Source organism: Ranitomeya imitator, chromosome 1 (genome assembly GCF_032444005.1).
Source record: "Ranitomeya imitator isolate aRanImi1 chromosome 1, aRanImi1.pri, whole genome shotgun sequence".
Classification (NCBI taxonomy): Eukaryota; Metazoa; Chordata; class Amphibia; order Anura; family Dendrobatidae; genus Ranitomeya; species Ranitomeya imitator.
In genome coordinates, this window is record NC_091282.1 from 185,138,446 (window position 1) to 185,152,828 (window position 14,383).

The 14,383-nt window shown below is 41.4% G+C and overlaps 1 protein-coding gene across 1 annotated transcript in view; it reads right to left on the reverse strand.

Annotated features, from left to right (window-relative positions):
- Positions 1-14,383, reverse strand: part of LOC138665353 (sarcoplasmic/endoplasmic reticulum calcium ATPase 3) — a 332,774-nt gene that overhangs the window by 151,008 nt on the left and 167,383 nt on the right. Inside the window, exon 5 of the mRNA XM_069752757.1 lies at positions 5,726-5,864. Within this exon, the coding sequence (XP_069608858.1) occupies positions 5,726-5,864 (139 nt within the window). The remainder of the gene's footprint in view (positions 1-5,725; positions 5,865-14,383) is intronic.

Genomic DNA, 14,383 nt, shown 5'->3' on the forward strand with positions numbered 1-14,383 from the left:
ATACTCGGGTCAGCTTATACTCGAGTATATACGGTACATTATAATATATATATAAATTATGTTTTTTTTGTTGTTGTTCTTGTGTCGCCATTACCATGTTTACTATTTTCAGTCGAAGGAGCTATGAAACTGTTTATTACATGATGAAAGGTCCTTTTATATCATTTTGGTGTTTTCTTTTTCTCGATACACAGTTTTCAGATATAAAGTTAAATTTTAGATTTTGGAAGACTGGAAACTTATGGATACGGTGTTACCACCTAAAATTGGAACACCAAGATGGAAATTGTGGAATCAGTATTTAATAGACATGTTAATATGTAAATGATGACAAAATGGAAAGACTTAAAACATCTTCCATTTGTTTTGTTTTGAGGAGAAACACTATGCTCTAACAAACGTGCATGCAAGCCTTGGCATGTGAGGTCATTAATGGTTGTCTGGGAAATATACTACCATGTTGAATGTACTTCGGCAAATGCAAAGGGATCTTAGTGATTTTCTTGCCAATCAATGATGTCTAAGATATGCATGTTGGGAGAAAAGTATGATGGCACATTTAAGCCAAGCAGGCTGCACACAGTAACACAAGCAGCATGCGGCCTGACATTGTCATGTTGAAAAAAATCTCCCTAATCACTTTGAAGAAATAGCCATATCACTGGTTGCACCACTAATGTATCATCATCAGCCATCTGCTGGGAAGACAGCTCCTGAGCCTGCATCAAAGATGGGTACCCAATATATAATGTAACAGTTTGTCAAAGTTTGGACAGAGGTTAAAAGGGGCAATCCAAGTCTTAAGTGACACATGGCCTCATTGAGAATAAAAACAGCTTATACTCACTTCTTGGATTTGCGCTATCATAGAATAATAGTGCTGTAGCCACAGTCCGCTAATGGGCTGCTTTGCTCATACTTCCCTTGGACACACCTCGGACATCTGGGGTAGTTATGAGCACTGCATCTGATCAGTGGCACTGATTGGGTGCAGCACTCATGGGACATAATGTCACGCTGCATATGACAGTATACACAGCACCAGCATCTCTGGAATGGTACCAGTCCAGGAGGTCACTCCTCACAGTAGCGATTGACAGGTTGCCATTTACATGTACATTGCCGGTCACTGCTGAGAGCGGCAGGAACACTCCTGTGATGAGTGACATTAGTGGACTCATGCTTATATATCTGCAGTTTTCTTTCATTGCTTTTATTAGCCATGGGGCACAGACATTCTTGCATTGTTTTAGGTTAAAAAAAAAATTTAGACCTCAAAAGCATAATCAGTTGGCAGACCCAATTAAGCCAGAATGCTATACGATTTGTGAACAGATGATGGTTAGTGAGTTCGTGTCTAGAAAAAAAAAAAAAAAAAGGCTTTGACTCTCCACGATTGATAAATTCAGTACGTAGCAGGTTAATGCTAAGTTTGTCCTTTAACAGGTGTATCAACTGTAGGAATGAAACAATGTGGTTTCCTAGGAGGATAATTCAGAAGTAATCTGCAGAGCTAAGCAAAGCTGAAAAAAAGCAAGAAACCACTTTACCACGCATACGGGTCGAAAAAAATTGCAACTGAAATAAGGAGTCAAATCTTAGGTGTATCAGAAAAAAAACATGCTACATAAATGATGAGAATCAGCACTTGAAATCTTTGCTGCACTAAGTTGCTTACTTTACTGAAGGATTTTTCATTTTATCAGAGCAAAAAGCATGAATGTGTCTCATCTATGGCTCATGTGTGCTACTTTTGCCAATAAAATGGAAACAAGTTAAAAAAGTATTCATTAACAACACTGCATGATGAAATCCATCCAGATATCACTAACCATAAGATATTTAGAACATGCTCATGCTTCCATATTCGTGATAATTATATTGACTATCAATAATAGCCATTATGTAATCTATATAGGCCTGGTGCCAGAAGTTTCTATTTACAATACACCAACACATTTTGTAAGCACTGGTACAAGGTAATGTAAGAAAGGATATCAGCAGCGATATTTTGGGCTACCTTATGAATGGTAGAAAGTGTAAGGAAGGTGAAAAAGAGGGATTCAACCATTATAAGATGTGGATTTTGGAGGTTCGGTGTAGAGGATAAGAAGAGTTGGGATAAATTAAGAAGGGTTCATTTCGTTGCAGATTTATTATTTTTGTAAGCAGACAAAAAAACGGCCAATAAAAAGTAATATGAAAAGGTGTAGGCAAACATGATAGGTCACACAGAGCATGCAGGTTATTGAATAAATGTTGTCTCAAAAGGTCTCCTACTAGTATTTCTTGTGCAGAAGCCACTTAGAGGCCTAGACATGTGCTCTTGTGAAGAGAACACAAGACTGTTGTTGGCTGTTACTATGGAAATGTCAACAACAAAAAAATAACACTCATTTGGGATGTGTGCACAATAGACTGTACTAATGAGCAGAGCTGTGGAGTCGGTTTCAATTTTGGTGGAGTCAGAGCCAAAATAATATTTATTTTTTTATTTAAATATAAAATGGTCCGACTCCTAAAATATATAATAAATTGGGTACAGCAGTACAATGAAAGATGTGCTGTAAATGAAATGTCCTATAAATGTCTGTTTTGTTGCTGATCTTGGCTTTTAGGTGAGATGAATCTGTGCTGCACTTTATGTACATGCTCAGTAGTGAGGCAGTGCTGTGGGGTCGGAATCAGGGAAATTGAGGAGTCGGAGGTTTGGCTTACAGACTCCACAGCCCTGTTAACGAGCAAGTAACTAATCTGACAAAATATGAAGCTTCCACTCAAGAAATTCTTGAGCCTTGAACTGTACTGCCACTTTGGACCAATATAGATCCTTTGTACGGAGACACTGAATACCTACAACCAGTGTGTAGTGTAACAGGGAGCTTACTCAGTTTCTAGACAAGATAAAGTACTGATGTATTTTTTACGTTTTTTGAAAGTATAAGAATTGTTATACTAACTAAATGCAATCATGCAACGCCCAAGAAAAAAAAAATAATGCTTTACCCTATACACTTTTACTAGGAGCCTGAGGATGACCAATGAATATATACATTTCTCTAAGTGGCCTATTTTTTAAATAAGGTTTTTGAGTTAAACATCTTCTTTTTAATCATTTTTGGCAATGTTTATTCCTAGATCACAAACTGTTTACCGTAAATAAATAAAAATGAGACAATATTGCCATTTTCACTCTGGCTTTTGTGCCATTTTAGACTAACTTGATGTTTCAGGAAATCCACATGTACATTAGCAGAAACAAACCGGCTCGGAGCCCATCTTCTGTATTGTAACATCTAAAGAGCATGTGAAAGGGAGAGGGAGCAGGGTCAGCTGTGATATCATCTAGTGGGATTGTGAATCTTAGGTACGGTAATCAGCGGTGTATAAACGTGTTACCTGACTCTGATAAGGAGCTGGCAAAAAAGTGCAAAAACAAAAAAAACAATCGCCCAATCCTTAAGAGGTAATTTTTCTATGACCCACAAGCACAGACATGTGCTGGGTTAAACAGGCTTCTCCTATTTAACAACTTAATCCAGGTAGCTGAAGAGAAGTAAACTATGTTAACATGTGACAAGTTTGTTGCAGAAATTTCGAAAATCCTTTTATCTGAATTTCGTTGTTTCTGCAGCAAATAAAAAAAATGTAAGAACCCCACACAACGTATCAAACAGTCCCAGAAAGATCTGCAACAAGTGTGAATTCACTCTGCTATGTGCACATGTTGTGGAATTGCCGCGGAAATTTCAGCGGCAATTCTGCAACTCCCTGCCGCGGGAAATAAGCATGCGGAATTGGCATGCGTATTCCCGCTAAACACTAGCGTTTTGCAAGCGTAATTAGCTTGCTGAATGCTAGCGTTTTCCAAGCGATCTGTAGCATCGCTTGGTAAAATGATTGACAGGTTGGTTACACTTGTCAGTGTTTGACAAGTGTGACCAACTTTTTACTATTGACGCTGCCTATGCAGCATCAATAGTAATATATAGAATTAGGCTTGAGCTAAGCGGATCGGACAAATTCAAAAGTCACTGACTTTTGGCAAAGTCTGGTTTCATGAAACCAGACCCGATCCTAGTGTGGAGAGGGAGAGGGAGAGAGAGAGAAAAAAAAAAAAAAAAAAGATTTCCCATTGACTTTGCATTGGGTTTCGTGTTTCGGTCGATCCCCGACTTTTCGCCATAATTGGCCGATTTCACTCGACTCGACTTTTGAGATAGTCTGGTTTCGCGAAACCCGACTCGACCCTTAAAAAGTAAAAGTCGCTCAACCCTATATAGAATGTTAAATATAAAAAAATAAAAAATCGTGATATTCTCACCTTCCGACAGCCCCCACAGACTTCCCGATCCTCGCGATGATCTCGGCAACTCCCGTTCCCAGCGATGCCTCGCGACAATGACTCAAGATGATGTAGCATCACGCGAGACCGTTACGTTATCACAGGTCATTGTCGCAAGGCATCACTGGGAACGGGAGCATCGCTAAGGCCTGGGCTGCATCCGGAGGCCACCAGAAGGTGAGTATATAACTATTTTTTATCCCCAGGGCCTGGAGAAGAGTCTCCTCTCCTCCACACCCAGGTTCCACCCGCACATGATCCACTTACTTTGCGCATGGTGGGCATATAGCCCCATGCGGAAAGTGAGCGGATCAATGCATTCCTGTATGTGAGGAATCACCGCGATTCCGCACAAAGATGCAATTCCGCTGCAGAAAAATACGCAGCATTGGCACAGCATTGCGGAATCACATTGAATTCAATGGATTGTGTTGTGTATGCGCTTTTGTGGTGAAAAAAACGCGGCTAAAACGAATACAATCCGCAACGTGTGCAGCATAGTCAAATGTATGACAAAGATATAGCACTTTTTTAACCCAATACACAACACGTTGTCTTCGTTTGGCTTTGGGTTCTACCTTTTTTTTAAATTGTTCTTTTAATGTTTTTTAAACCATAACATTCTAACAAAAACGGTCTCATTAACATTTGCATGTCATTTTACTATGTGATTGCTAATTTGTACAGTCAATGTGATTTTCTCTTGAATTCTATCAGTGTGGTTTGCCTCATTTTAAACATAGTTACAATGGGAAACTACAGATTCCGCTACTCAAAATGATTTCAGTAACTTTCCAACATTTTTTCATTTCCTACAAAGCTTTCATTCTGCACGTTCTATTTATGTGGTCAGATTGTCCTTAGGGTTGCTACCGGCAGAACTACATATGGAAAGTACCATGGTTTTCTGAAGGAAAAAAAAAAAAACTCTGGAAAAAGTATCCTGCAGCTTTCCACAGGCAAGAGCATCCAACTCAGCATTTAATATACTATTCAAATACTGCTAAGTAATGAGGCATGAAATAGAATCAGTATTTTGATGAAATGATGAAGACGCAATACACTAGCTAAGAATTTGGCATTTAACACATCGGGGCCATCTTCTTGCTGCTTTGTGACATTTCTTTTGCCAATGAAAAACCACAGTTAACTGGTCCCACAATAAAATTAGCAAAATTAAGAACTATCATAATAACAAAGATAATAATGATTTTCCTGTTTGTGCTTCAGCAGCAGAAACTCACCCGGTAGTACAACAATAAATATGGTATTCTATTTCAACATACAGGATACAGTGTATTTGCCATAAATATTTGTATGCCAGTAAGTAAAAAATAAAAATGGCTGGACTTTTTTTTTTCTCCGAAACAGGAACAGTACCTGCCACCTCTACAATGTCCCCGGGAACAATATCTCTTGCTCTGATACGTTGCACACCACTCCTGTCTGCGCGGATTACTTTGCCCATCTCTGGTTCATATTCCTTCAGAGCTTCAATGGCACTCTCTGCATTTCTTTCCTGCAAATTAAAAGTGGAATAAAAAGGATTATTATTTATTTTTAAAGCACCATCAATTCCGGGGTGCTGTACACGTGAAAAGGGTTACATATATAATACATATATGAAACATATAAAAGTAAACAAACTATCTGATCGACTGGTACAGGACCCTGGCGTCACATGCCTACAATCTAAAAAGAAGTTACTAAAATCATTAACTACGGTATGTAGCTGGTTAACCACCGATTAACATTTCGCTGAAATCCGCTAGTCCGGCCTCTTTGCATAAAACTATTTCGCACAAGCTAAAATTCTTTTAGGTTATTGACATCACAATTTTCGGGGGGGTTAGCAAGACAGGTTATGAAGTAGCAAACAGACCCAGTTCAAATGGGTATGGTCTTTAAAAGAATAAACAGCTTGCAGCAATACTACAAATGAAATTTTAGCACATAATTCTTATTGTCTTGGAAACACTGCAATGCTCAATCTTCCACTTGTTACATGGGAGTAAGAATAACTCAGTAGGCTAGAACCTGCTACTCTTTAGCACGTGACGTGACTAGAACTTACCCCTCTTTGCCCCACCAGTACCCTCGCACACAGGCTGGCACATTAGGCCTCAGGAAATTCTGTCTCTGTCATCTGTACACTCCAAATGGGCAGGCTTACCCATAGTCCACACAACTAGAATATTAATTTCCGTGTCTATCAGGGTCTGCCATCAGCCCACCAGCATGTCTCATGGAGGCAGTGTTCCAGCCTCCTGCACTTCACTATACAGGCTACCAAAGTCTCTCCCAGTTTCTTACTGTAGCCCACTGGCCTGTCTAAATGCCTGTTTCAGCATAGAGTCAGCAGGTCCCTCAGGCACGAACTGCAGTTACTCTTCACAACTTCCTTTAATTAATAACTACTTTTACTAGTCCCCCCTATTCATGAATGCTACTGTGTAACACTCATCACACTTCTCTCAATGACTGACGTCAAGCCCTTATGCAGGCCTACACAGATGTCTTCTAAAGACAAGTCCATTTCCTGCACAATGGCAGTCTGAAGAAGTCTCCAAGCGACCTGTGACACTAATAGGGTTTGACAGGTTGACCACTTACAATGCCCCACCAGACACCAAAACACAAAGAGGGACACTGTACACAGAAGAAACAGTGGGGACACAAACAGCAATGACAAATTTAGGAAGAGAAAACACATACCAGAAAGCGGATGAAGATGTGAAAGTTATCCTCATTACAAGCTGAAGACTCACAGCTAAGGCATCAAACCAGAATTTATGGGTGGCAAAGGTTTTGACAATTTTCAATAAATAAAAAATAACTGCTTTTGATTTAAGCCAGTGAGAAACTCCAAGCATGTCCCCTTGTTTTCTTGGCAGGAAAAGAGCGAGTTCTTTAATTTAGGAAATACTTTTTACAGACGCCAAATACATTATAACTAGGCTACCACTTTATGCGACAGATGTTTTTGCAAAGTCTTTTCCCTGCACAAAAGGCTCATGACCATTCTACTGCACCGCAAGTTCTTTCAAAAGAGAAGGTTATATTTAAAGTCACTTGGAATGTTTTCCCATTCTAAAATTTAGTTAAGAAAATCCATTTTTGTTTTCAAACTGCCAACTTGTATGTTTGCAGTGTGCCTTGGAGAACTTTCCAGGGAGATCCCCCTGGCAGATCTATGAGCCACCCAGAATTTCTCCTACTCAAGTGCGTAATAGAATGAAACATTTCTCTACACAGGGAAAATACAAATTTATCCTGGCTGCTTCATACCATGGATGTCGTAATTAGCGATAGACAGACAACTTTGGTGATTTTAAAAATGTTGTTGAAATTTATTTCAAAGACACGAGTTTGTATTGTAAAAAGCACTCCTCAATCAGGAAACCTCACTAAAAGGAAACAAACCCACCACAAAATTTACCTACATCCATAATACTACCCTGCAGGAAAATACCGGTTTTATCATATGCGGGAGCGTACTGGATTTTTGCTTGCATGAAGAAAAGGAAGTTCTATTCTCCATGTAGCCACTTGCTTCCAGTCATGTGGGTGGCACAGGGTGCTATGAGCAGTCAGGGCTTACTACAGAGTGAGTGCCCGGTGATCGCAATCATCTACCCCTTTCTCCCCCTCCTTGGCAGACATCCTGTTCAGTAGACACGCTGCAAAGCCGGATTTCATTAAAGGGAATCCGTCACCCCCTTTGACGCAAGGTCAGACTGGCACTAAAATTCAGCCGTGGCATTTGAAGGTACACAGACCCACTTGTCACATGGTGAATGTGTAACATTTTTGTGCGCCTGTATGTTATAAGTAGTGAGGTGAGTAACACAGCTACATAACAGTCACAGGCGGTTCAGTATTACAGCTCAGTCCTATTTATTGCTCTAAGGCCGGGTTCACAAGAGTGTATAACATTACCGAGCGCTATGTGATAAAACACTCATAACCAGGGTTATTCTATGGGGCAGCTCGGATCTGTGATTATTTTCTCCTGCCGATTCGGCATTAGAAAACATTAGGAGCATTTTGCGATTGTTGTCAAGACTTGGCTCAAATGCACCTATACATGTTTACTACCACATTGGAAACAGTGTTGCCGATATCCTGCCATCAAATCATACCTACCTACCAAGACATGTTCATGAAAGCTGCCATTCATGCATCTGTGCTTTCAGGTATCTCTGACTATATGCAGCAAAGATGTGTGCTGGCATCATCTACAGATACTCCATTTAATGCATGGGATAACCAGGGAAGCAGACCTTGCAGGAACACAGATGTGTATAAAATAGCATGAACAGCTTAGCAGGAAAAAGTAGAGGAATAAACGCACTCACCGTTCTTTAAAACGTTTCTTCTTTATTGGAAAATTAAATCATAAGGTTTGCAGGGGTGAATGGAATACTTGCAGGACCTGTTGAACCACCAGTTGGTGAGAAAGGACTGCCATCCTGCAAGCATCCCATTCACCCCGCAAACACTTTTTAATTTTCCAGTAAAGAAGAAACATTTTAAAGGCCAGTGAATGCATTTTTTTCCTCTAGTTTTTCCTGCTATCAGTAGACTTCGTCTTCAGGGCTGCTCACCTCCCAATTCAGAAGTAAACAGCACTGAACAAACCCTTTGAAGTGAACCTGACAGCTGATACCTGCTGTCTGAAAAATGGTCAACATATTTCCAGCACTGGCTGTACGGCCGAAGCCAGGTATGTCTGTCTCTAAAATGCTGCGGCGTCAGAGAAAAACATGTTTGACTTCTCCCCTTCTGCTGCCAATGACTGATCTCTTCCTGTACATGAACGCAGGAAGAACATTGTCCCTCAGTGGGAGCGTAATGGGAGAAGCCACCATGGACTCGCATGTCTGACCAGTCACCTGTGCAGCCTCGATCCTCGGTGGCCTTTAAAGTATTCTTTCCCTGAAACGCTGCAGGTCAAACATACCTGGCTGGAATTATAGAGCTAATGTCTGATACGTGCAGCATGTGGATCCAGCAGCACCGTTTAACCCCTTCCTGACATGCGCCATACCTTTAAAGTACAGGTATGGTGCACAGATTGCGCGGCCTCATGCTGAGCGCAGCAGCGATCAGGTGCGAGTTTCAGCTCTGTGTGAGGTGACACCCCGCAGCAATGCCCACGATCGGTGCTAGCACCGAGCAAAGGCATTTAACCCATCTGATGCCACTGTCAGTGACAGCAGCATAGATGAGCACCGCACAGGGAATGAGTTCCCTGCGCACTGCCATCAGGACAACATGATGCGATGGGACAATGTAAAAATAATATATATATATATATATATATATATATATATATATACACACACACACATACACACATACATATATACATATATACATATACACACACATACATATAATCCCAAAAGAAAAAAACAAAAACGTTTTTCAAATAAATACATTTATGTAAAAGAAAACAATAAAAGTACACATATTTGGTACTGCCATGTCCGTAACGACCCGCTCTATAAAACTGTCCCACTAGTTAACCCCATCAGTGAACACCGTCAAAAAAATAAATGAAGAGAGACAAAAAACAAATGCTTTATCATACCGCTGAACAAAAATTGCAAATAAAACGTAATCAAAAAGATAGCTGTAAGTAAAAATGTTATCGCTGAAAAGGTCATCTTGTCCCACAAAAAAAAAAAAGACGTCATACAGCGCCATCAGCAGAAAAATAAGTTATAGCTCTCAGAACAAAAGCAATGCAAAAATTATTATATTTTATATAAAAGAGTTTATTGTGTAAAAGTGCCAAAACATAAAAAAAAATATATATAAATGAGGTATTGCTGTAATCGTACTGACCCAAAGAATAAAGCTGCCTTACCAATTTTACCACACTTTGAACTGTAAAAAAACAAACAAAAAAAACAGACAACAGAGAAACTTGGCACTCAAAAATTCTTTAGCGTGTTTAGTTATTTATTCAATGTGCATCCATAGAGACAAAAGTTGAACGTTTTCGGTCCACATCCGCACCTTCATCAGAACAATTATACTGGTATACTGGTGTTTTTTGTAATCTTGCCTGAAGGAGCCACTGTGCTCTGAAAGCTTGCAAACATATTTTCTGGTTAGCCAATAAAGGTATCACTCCTAGAATACTGCTGTCATCATTGGGCAGAAAAGTATTCACATTGATTTTTCTCGCTAACACGGTACAATACAATTTGTTATTGTACATCACTGGTATACTGGGAAATACGTATATCCTGTCAAAACTGGTTCCAACAGAGGATTCCTCTTCGCATCCAGGCTTCTTTGAAAACTCTGTTGGAACCTGTTTAGACAGGATCTACGCATTTCCCAGTATACCAGTATAATTGTTCTGATGAAGGTCTGGATGTGGACCGAAAACGTTCAACTTTTGTCTCCATGGATGCCAAGTGCCAAGTTTCTCTATTGTCTGGATTGCTTTGGGCTGGATGCCCTACTTGAGCACCTAACTCGCATGATAGTACGAGTGCCGTGTTGTACCACTACAAATGAAAAAAAAAAAAAAAGAAATGTTAATTATGTAACCCAAAAACCGGCATAGAAAGCAATCAAAGTATCATGTACTAAAAAATGGTACCAAAAACATCAGCTCGTCCTGCAAAAAAACAAGCCATGACAGTCAGCCAAAATATGGAAAAATTACAGCTCTCAAAATGTGGTGATGCAAAAAGTAGGCATTAGACGTACTGGTAATAGGTTTTCCAGGAATCCACCATGACGGCACCATCAGGAGGTTGTCCTTATCCTTGATAGGGACAGGCGCACACAAGAGGTTAAAAGGCCCCTCCTTCCACCACCCCTCAGTGATTTTGTCAAGTACCACACCAGGATGGATGCAACTCTATTTTATTTAGTTTTCCTTCTACATACGTTACTGTCACATATTAGATAGAAATTTAAGGGAGGGAATGCAATTGGTGCTGTTATGATAGACTCCTGGAAAACCTATTACCGGTAGGTCTAATGCTTACTTTCCAGGACATCCCTCCTGACAGCACCATCAGGAGAATGCCAGAGGATACATTCAGGGCGGGACCACTGCTTGGAGGACCTTCCTCGCGAAGGCCATCTTTTGGACAAGATAAATTGTCCAGTTTATAGTGTCTGCAAAAGGTATTCAGATTTGTCCCTGTTGCAGTGCTGCAGATTTGGTCCACCGGGGCCCCTGCTTGCTCTGACCAAGAAGTGCTCTTTTGGAATGGGCTCGGATATTGACTGGAGGAGACTTCCCTTCCGATGTGTAGGTCAGGCTGATCACTGATCTGACCCATCGTGCCGTCGCTTTTGACGTCTTTTCCCCCTTTTTTTACCCCAAGAACATACTGGGATCTGTTTGCCAGTCCTTTGTGGCTTCTAAGTACCCGAAGACTACCCTTCTGACATTTAGGGAATGAAAAGATCGTTCCTGACTATTTTTATGGTCTTGGCAGAAAGAATGCATGACTACCTCTTGAGTCATATGAAAGGATAGTACAACTTTTTGCAAGAACTCAGGGTCTAAGCAAAGAACAATGCAGTCATCTAAGATCCTTAGGTATAGTCTTTTAATGGAAAGTGCCTGTATTGTTGTTTAACACTAAGATGGTTGAAGTTAAACTTGTCCTCAGTTGCTGGGCGGACTCCGCCATCAACAGGAAGTCGTTCAGATACTGGACAATATTCCTTGCTCCCTGAGAAAGGCCATAACTTCTGCCACCAGCTTGGTGAAAATACATGGTGCAGAGGAAAGACCAAATGGGAGGCATCTGAATTAGTAATGTTGAGTTTTGCCCTCCTCTACCAACGCAAATCTTAGATACCGCTGGCTGTGAGGATTAATAGGCACGTGACAATACACTTATTTGAGATCCAACGAGCACATTACCATATTCTCCTTGATCAATGGAGTCATAAATCTTATAGACTCCAATTTGATTCTTTTGTATGATACCCATCTGCTTAGTGACTTCAGATTTATTATGGTGTAATAGTCTCCACCTGGTTTCTTTATTGAAAACAGGCCCAAATAATAACAGAGACCCCATTCTGACTCTGGCACTGGACCCACTGCTCCTGATTCCACCAACTTCTTTACGTCCGCCAGCAGACTTCTTGCGACCTGGGGAGACTGGATAGTTAGGTGGAATCTTCCTTGGGTATCTGCATGAATTATATCTTGCAACCCTCTGCTACCGTTTGCAGTACTCATGGGTTCTTGGATACCTCTGTCCAAGCCGGAAGAGAGTCTGGGAGTCTCACACCCACTTTCCTGGTGTCATTGTTTATATGAACCATTTGCTGAACTGGAAAACGAACTTCTTCCTTTACCGCCCTTCAGATGGCTCCATCTACCGGTCTTCCCTTTCCCTTTGTATTCCGGTTTCTGATGGGAATAAGGCTTCCAAAAGGAAGAAATTTTTTTAGGTTTCTCTTCTGGAAACACTTTTTTTCATCCCACTCCTTTTATAACATGACGTCCAGTACCGTACCAAATATTCAAAGGCCTAAAAAGGGAATGGAGCACAATTTATTCTTCGAGTGACAATCCCTTGACCACGTTTTCAGCCACATTGCTCCCCTAGCCATATTGGCTAGTGCCCCATTCCTTACGGCAAATCTAATGGATTCTGCTGAGGCGTCTGCTATAAAACCTGTTGACATTTTGAGCAACGGCATAGATTCCAAGATCTCATCTCTGGGTGTCTTCTTTGTTAGATGAGCCTCCAACTCTTCCAAACATATATTCCAGAGGTGGAGGCTATATAAGCCATAATTATGGCTGCAGAGGTCTCCCATGTTTTTTTGAAGCGTTCCAGAGTTATGACCTCAAAAAGACAGTGGTCAGAATTGAAAAAAATTGGCTTGGTCAGGAAAGCAAAAACAGGCTTTTGGGTGAAGCAGTTAAGATCCCATAGGTGCCATTAATGTCATATGGTTAACTATTATCCTTTTGCCTTTGGAGGAGAACTATAACTCCCAGCAGCATGTCCTGCAACTCCTATAGCATACTGGGAGTTCTAGTTTAGCACAGTAAAAGTGATTTTCTTTTGAGTTAGTGGCATGGGAGAAGAGTGGATGCCGCTTTTTTTCCCTCTTAGACTAATGCTTGACTCTTAACATCTTCTTTGTTCCTAGGTACAACTCCGATGCTTGCTTTCTGTGCTTCTGCTCCTGCACTCACATTAAAGGGAATCTGTCACCCCCAAAATGGAAGTTGAGCTAAGCCCACCGGCATCAGGGGCTTATCTACAGCATTCTGGAATGCTGCAGATAAGCCACTGATGTATCCTCAAAGATGAGAAAAAGAGGTTAGATTAAACTCACCCAGGGGCGGTCCGGTCCGATGGGCGTCGCGGTTCGGGGCCTCCCATCTTCATAGGATGACGTTATCCTCTTGTCTTCATGCTGCGGCTCCGGCGCAGACGTACTTTGTCTGACCTGTTGAGGGCAGAGCAAAGTACTGCAGTGCGCAAGCGCCGGGAAAGGTCAGAGAGGCCCAGCGCCTGCACACTGCAGTACTTTGCTCTGCCCTCAACAGGGCAGACAAAGTACGCCTGCGCCGAAGCTGCAGCGTGAAGACAAGAAGAGGACGTCATCGTAAGAAGATTGGAGGCCCAGACCGGACCGCGATGCCCATCGTACCGCGACCGCCCCTGGGTGAGTATAATCTAACCTCTTTTTCTTATCTTTCAGGATACATCGGGGGCTTATCTACAGCATTCCAGAATGCTGTAGATAAGCCCCTGATGCCGGTGGGCTTCACTCCACTTCCATTTTGGGGGTGACAGCTGCTCATAAATAGTTTCTGGGCCTGCCACCACGCTATACAGGAGAAAGTGGGCGCTCTGATGTGCTCATCACGAGCAGCAGTAAAAGGCAGCGTTGGAGCAGCACAGAACAGAACAGGGGCGCCTCCTCCTTCCCTGTCTCTTACCTCACTGCAGCTCGTGATCATCACAGACCACGGCTGACAATTTCATCCTGTCTAGCACAGCAGCAGTGATTTCAGCGGTG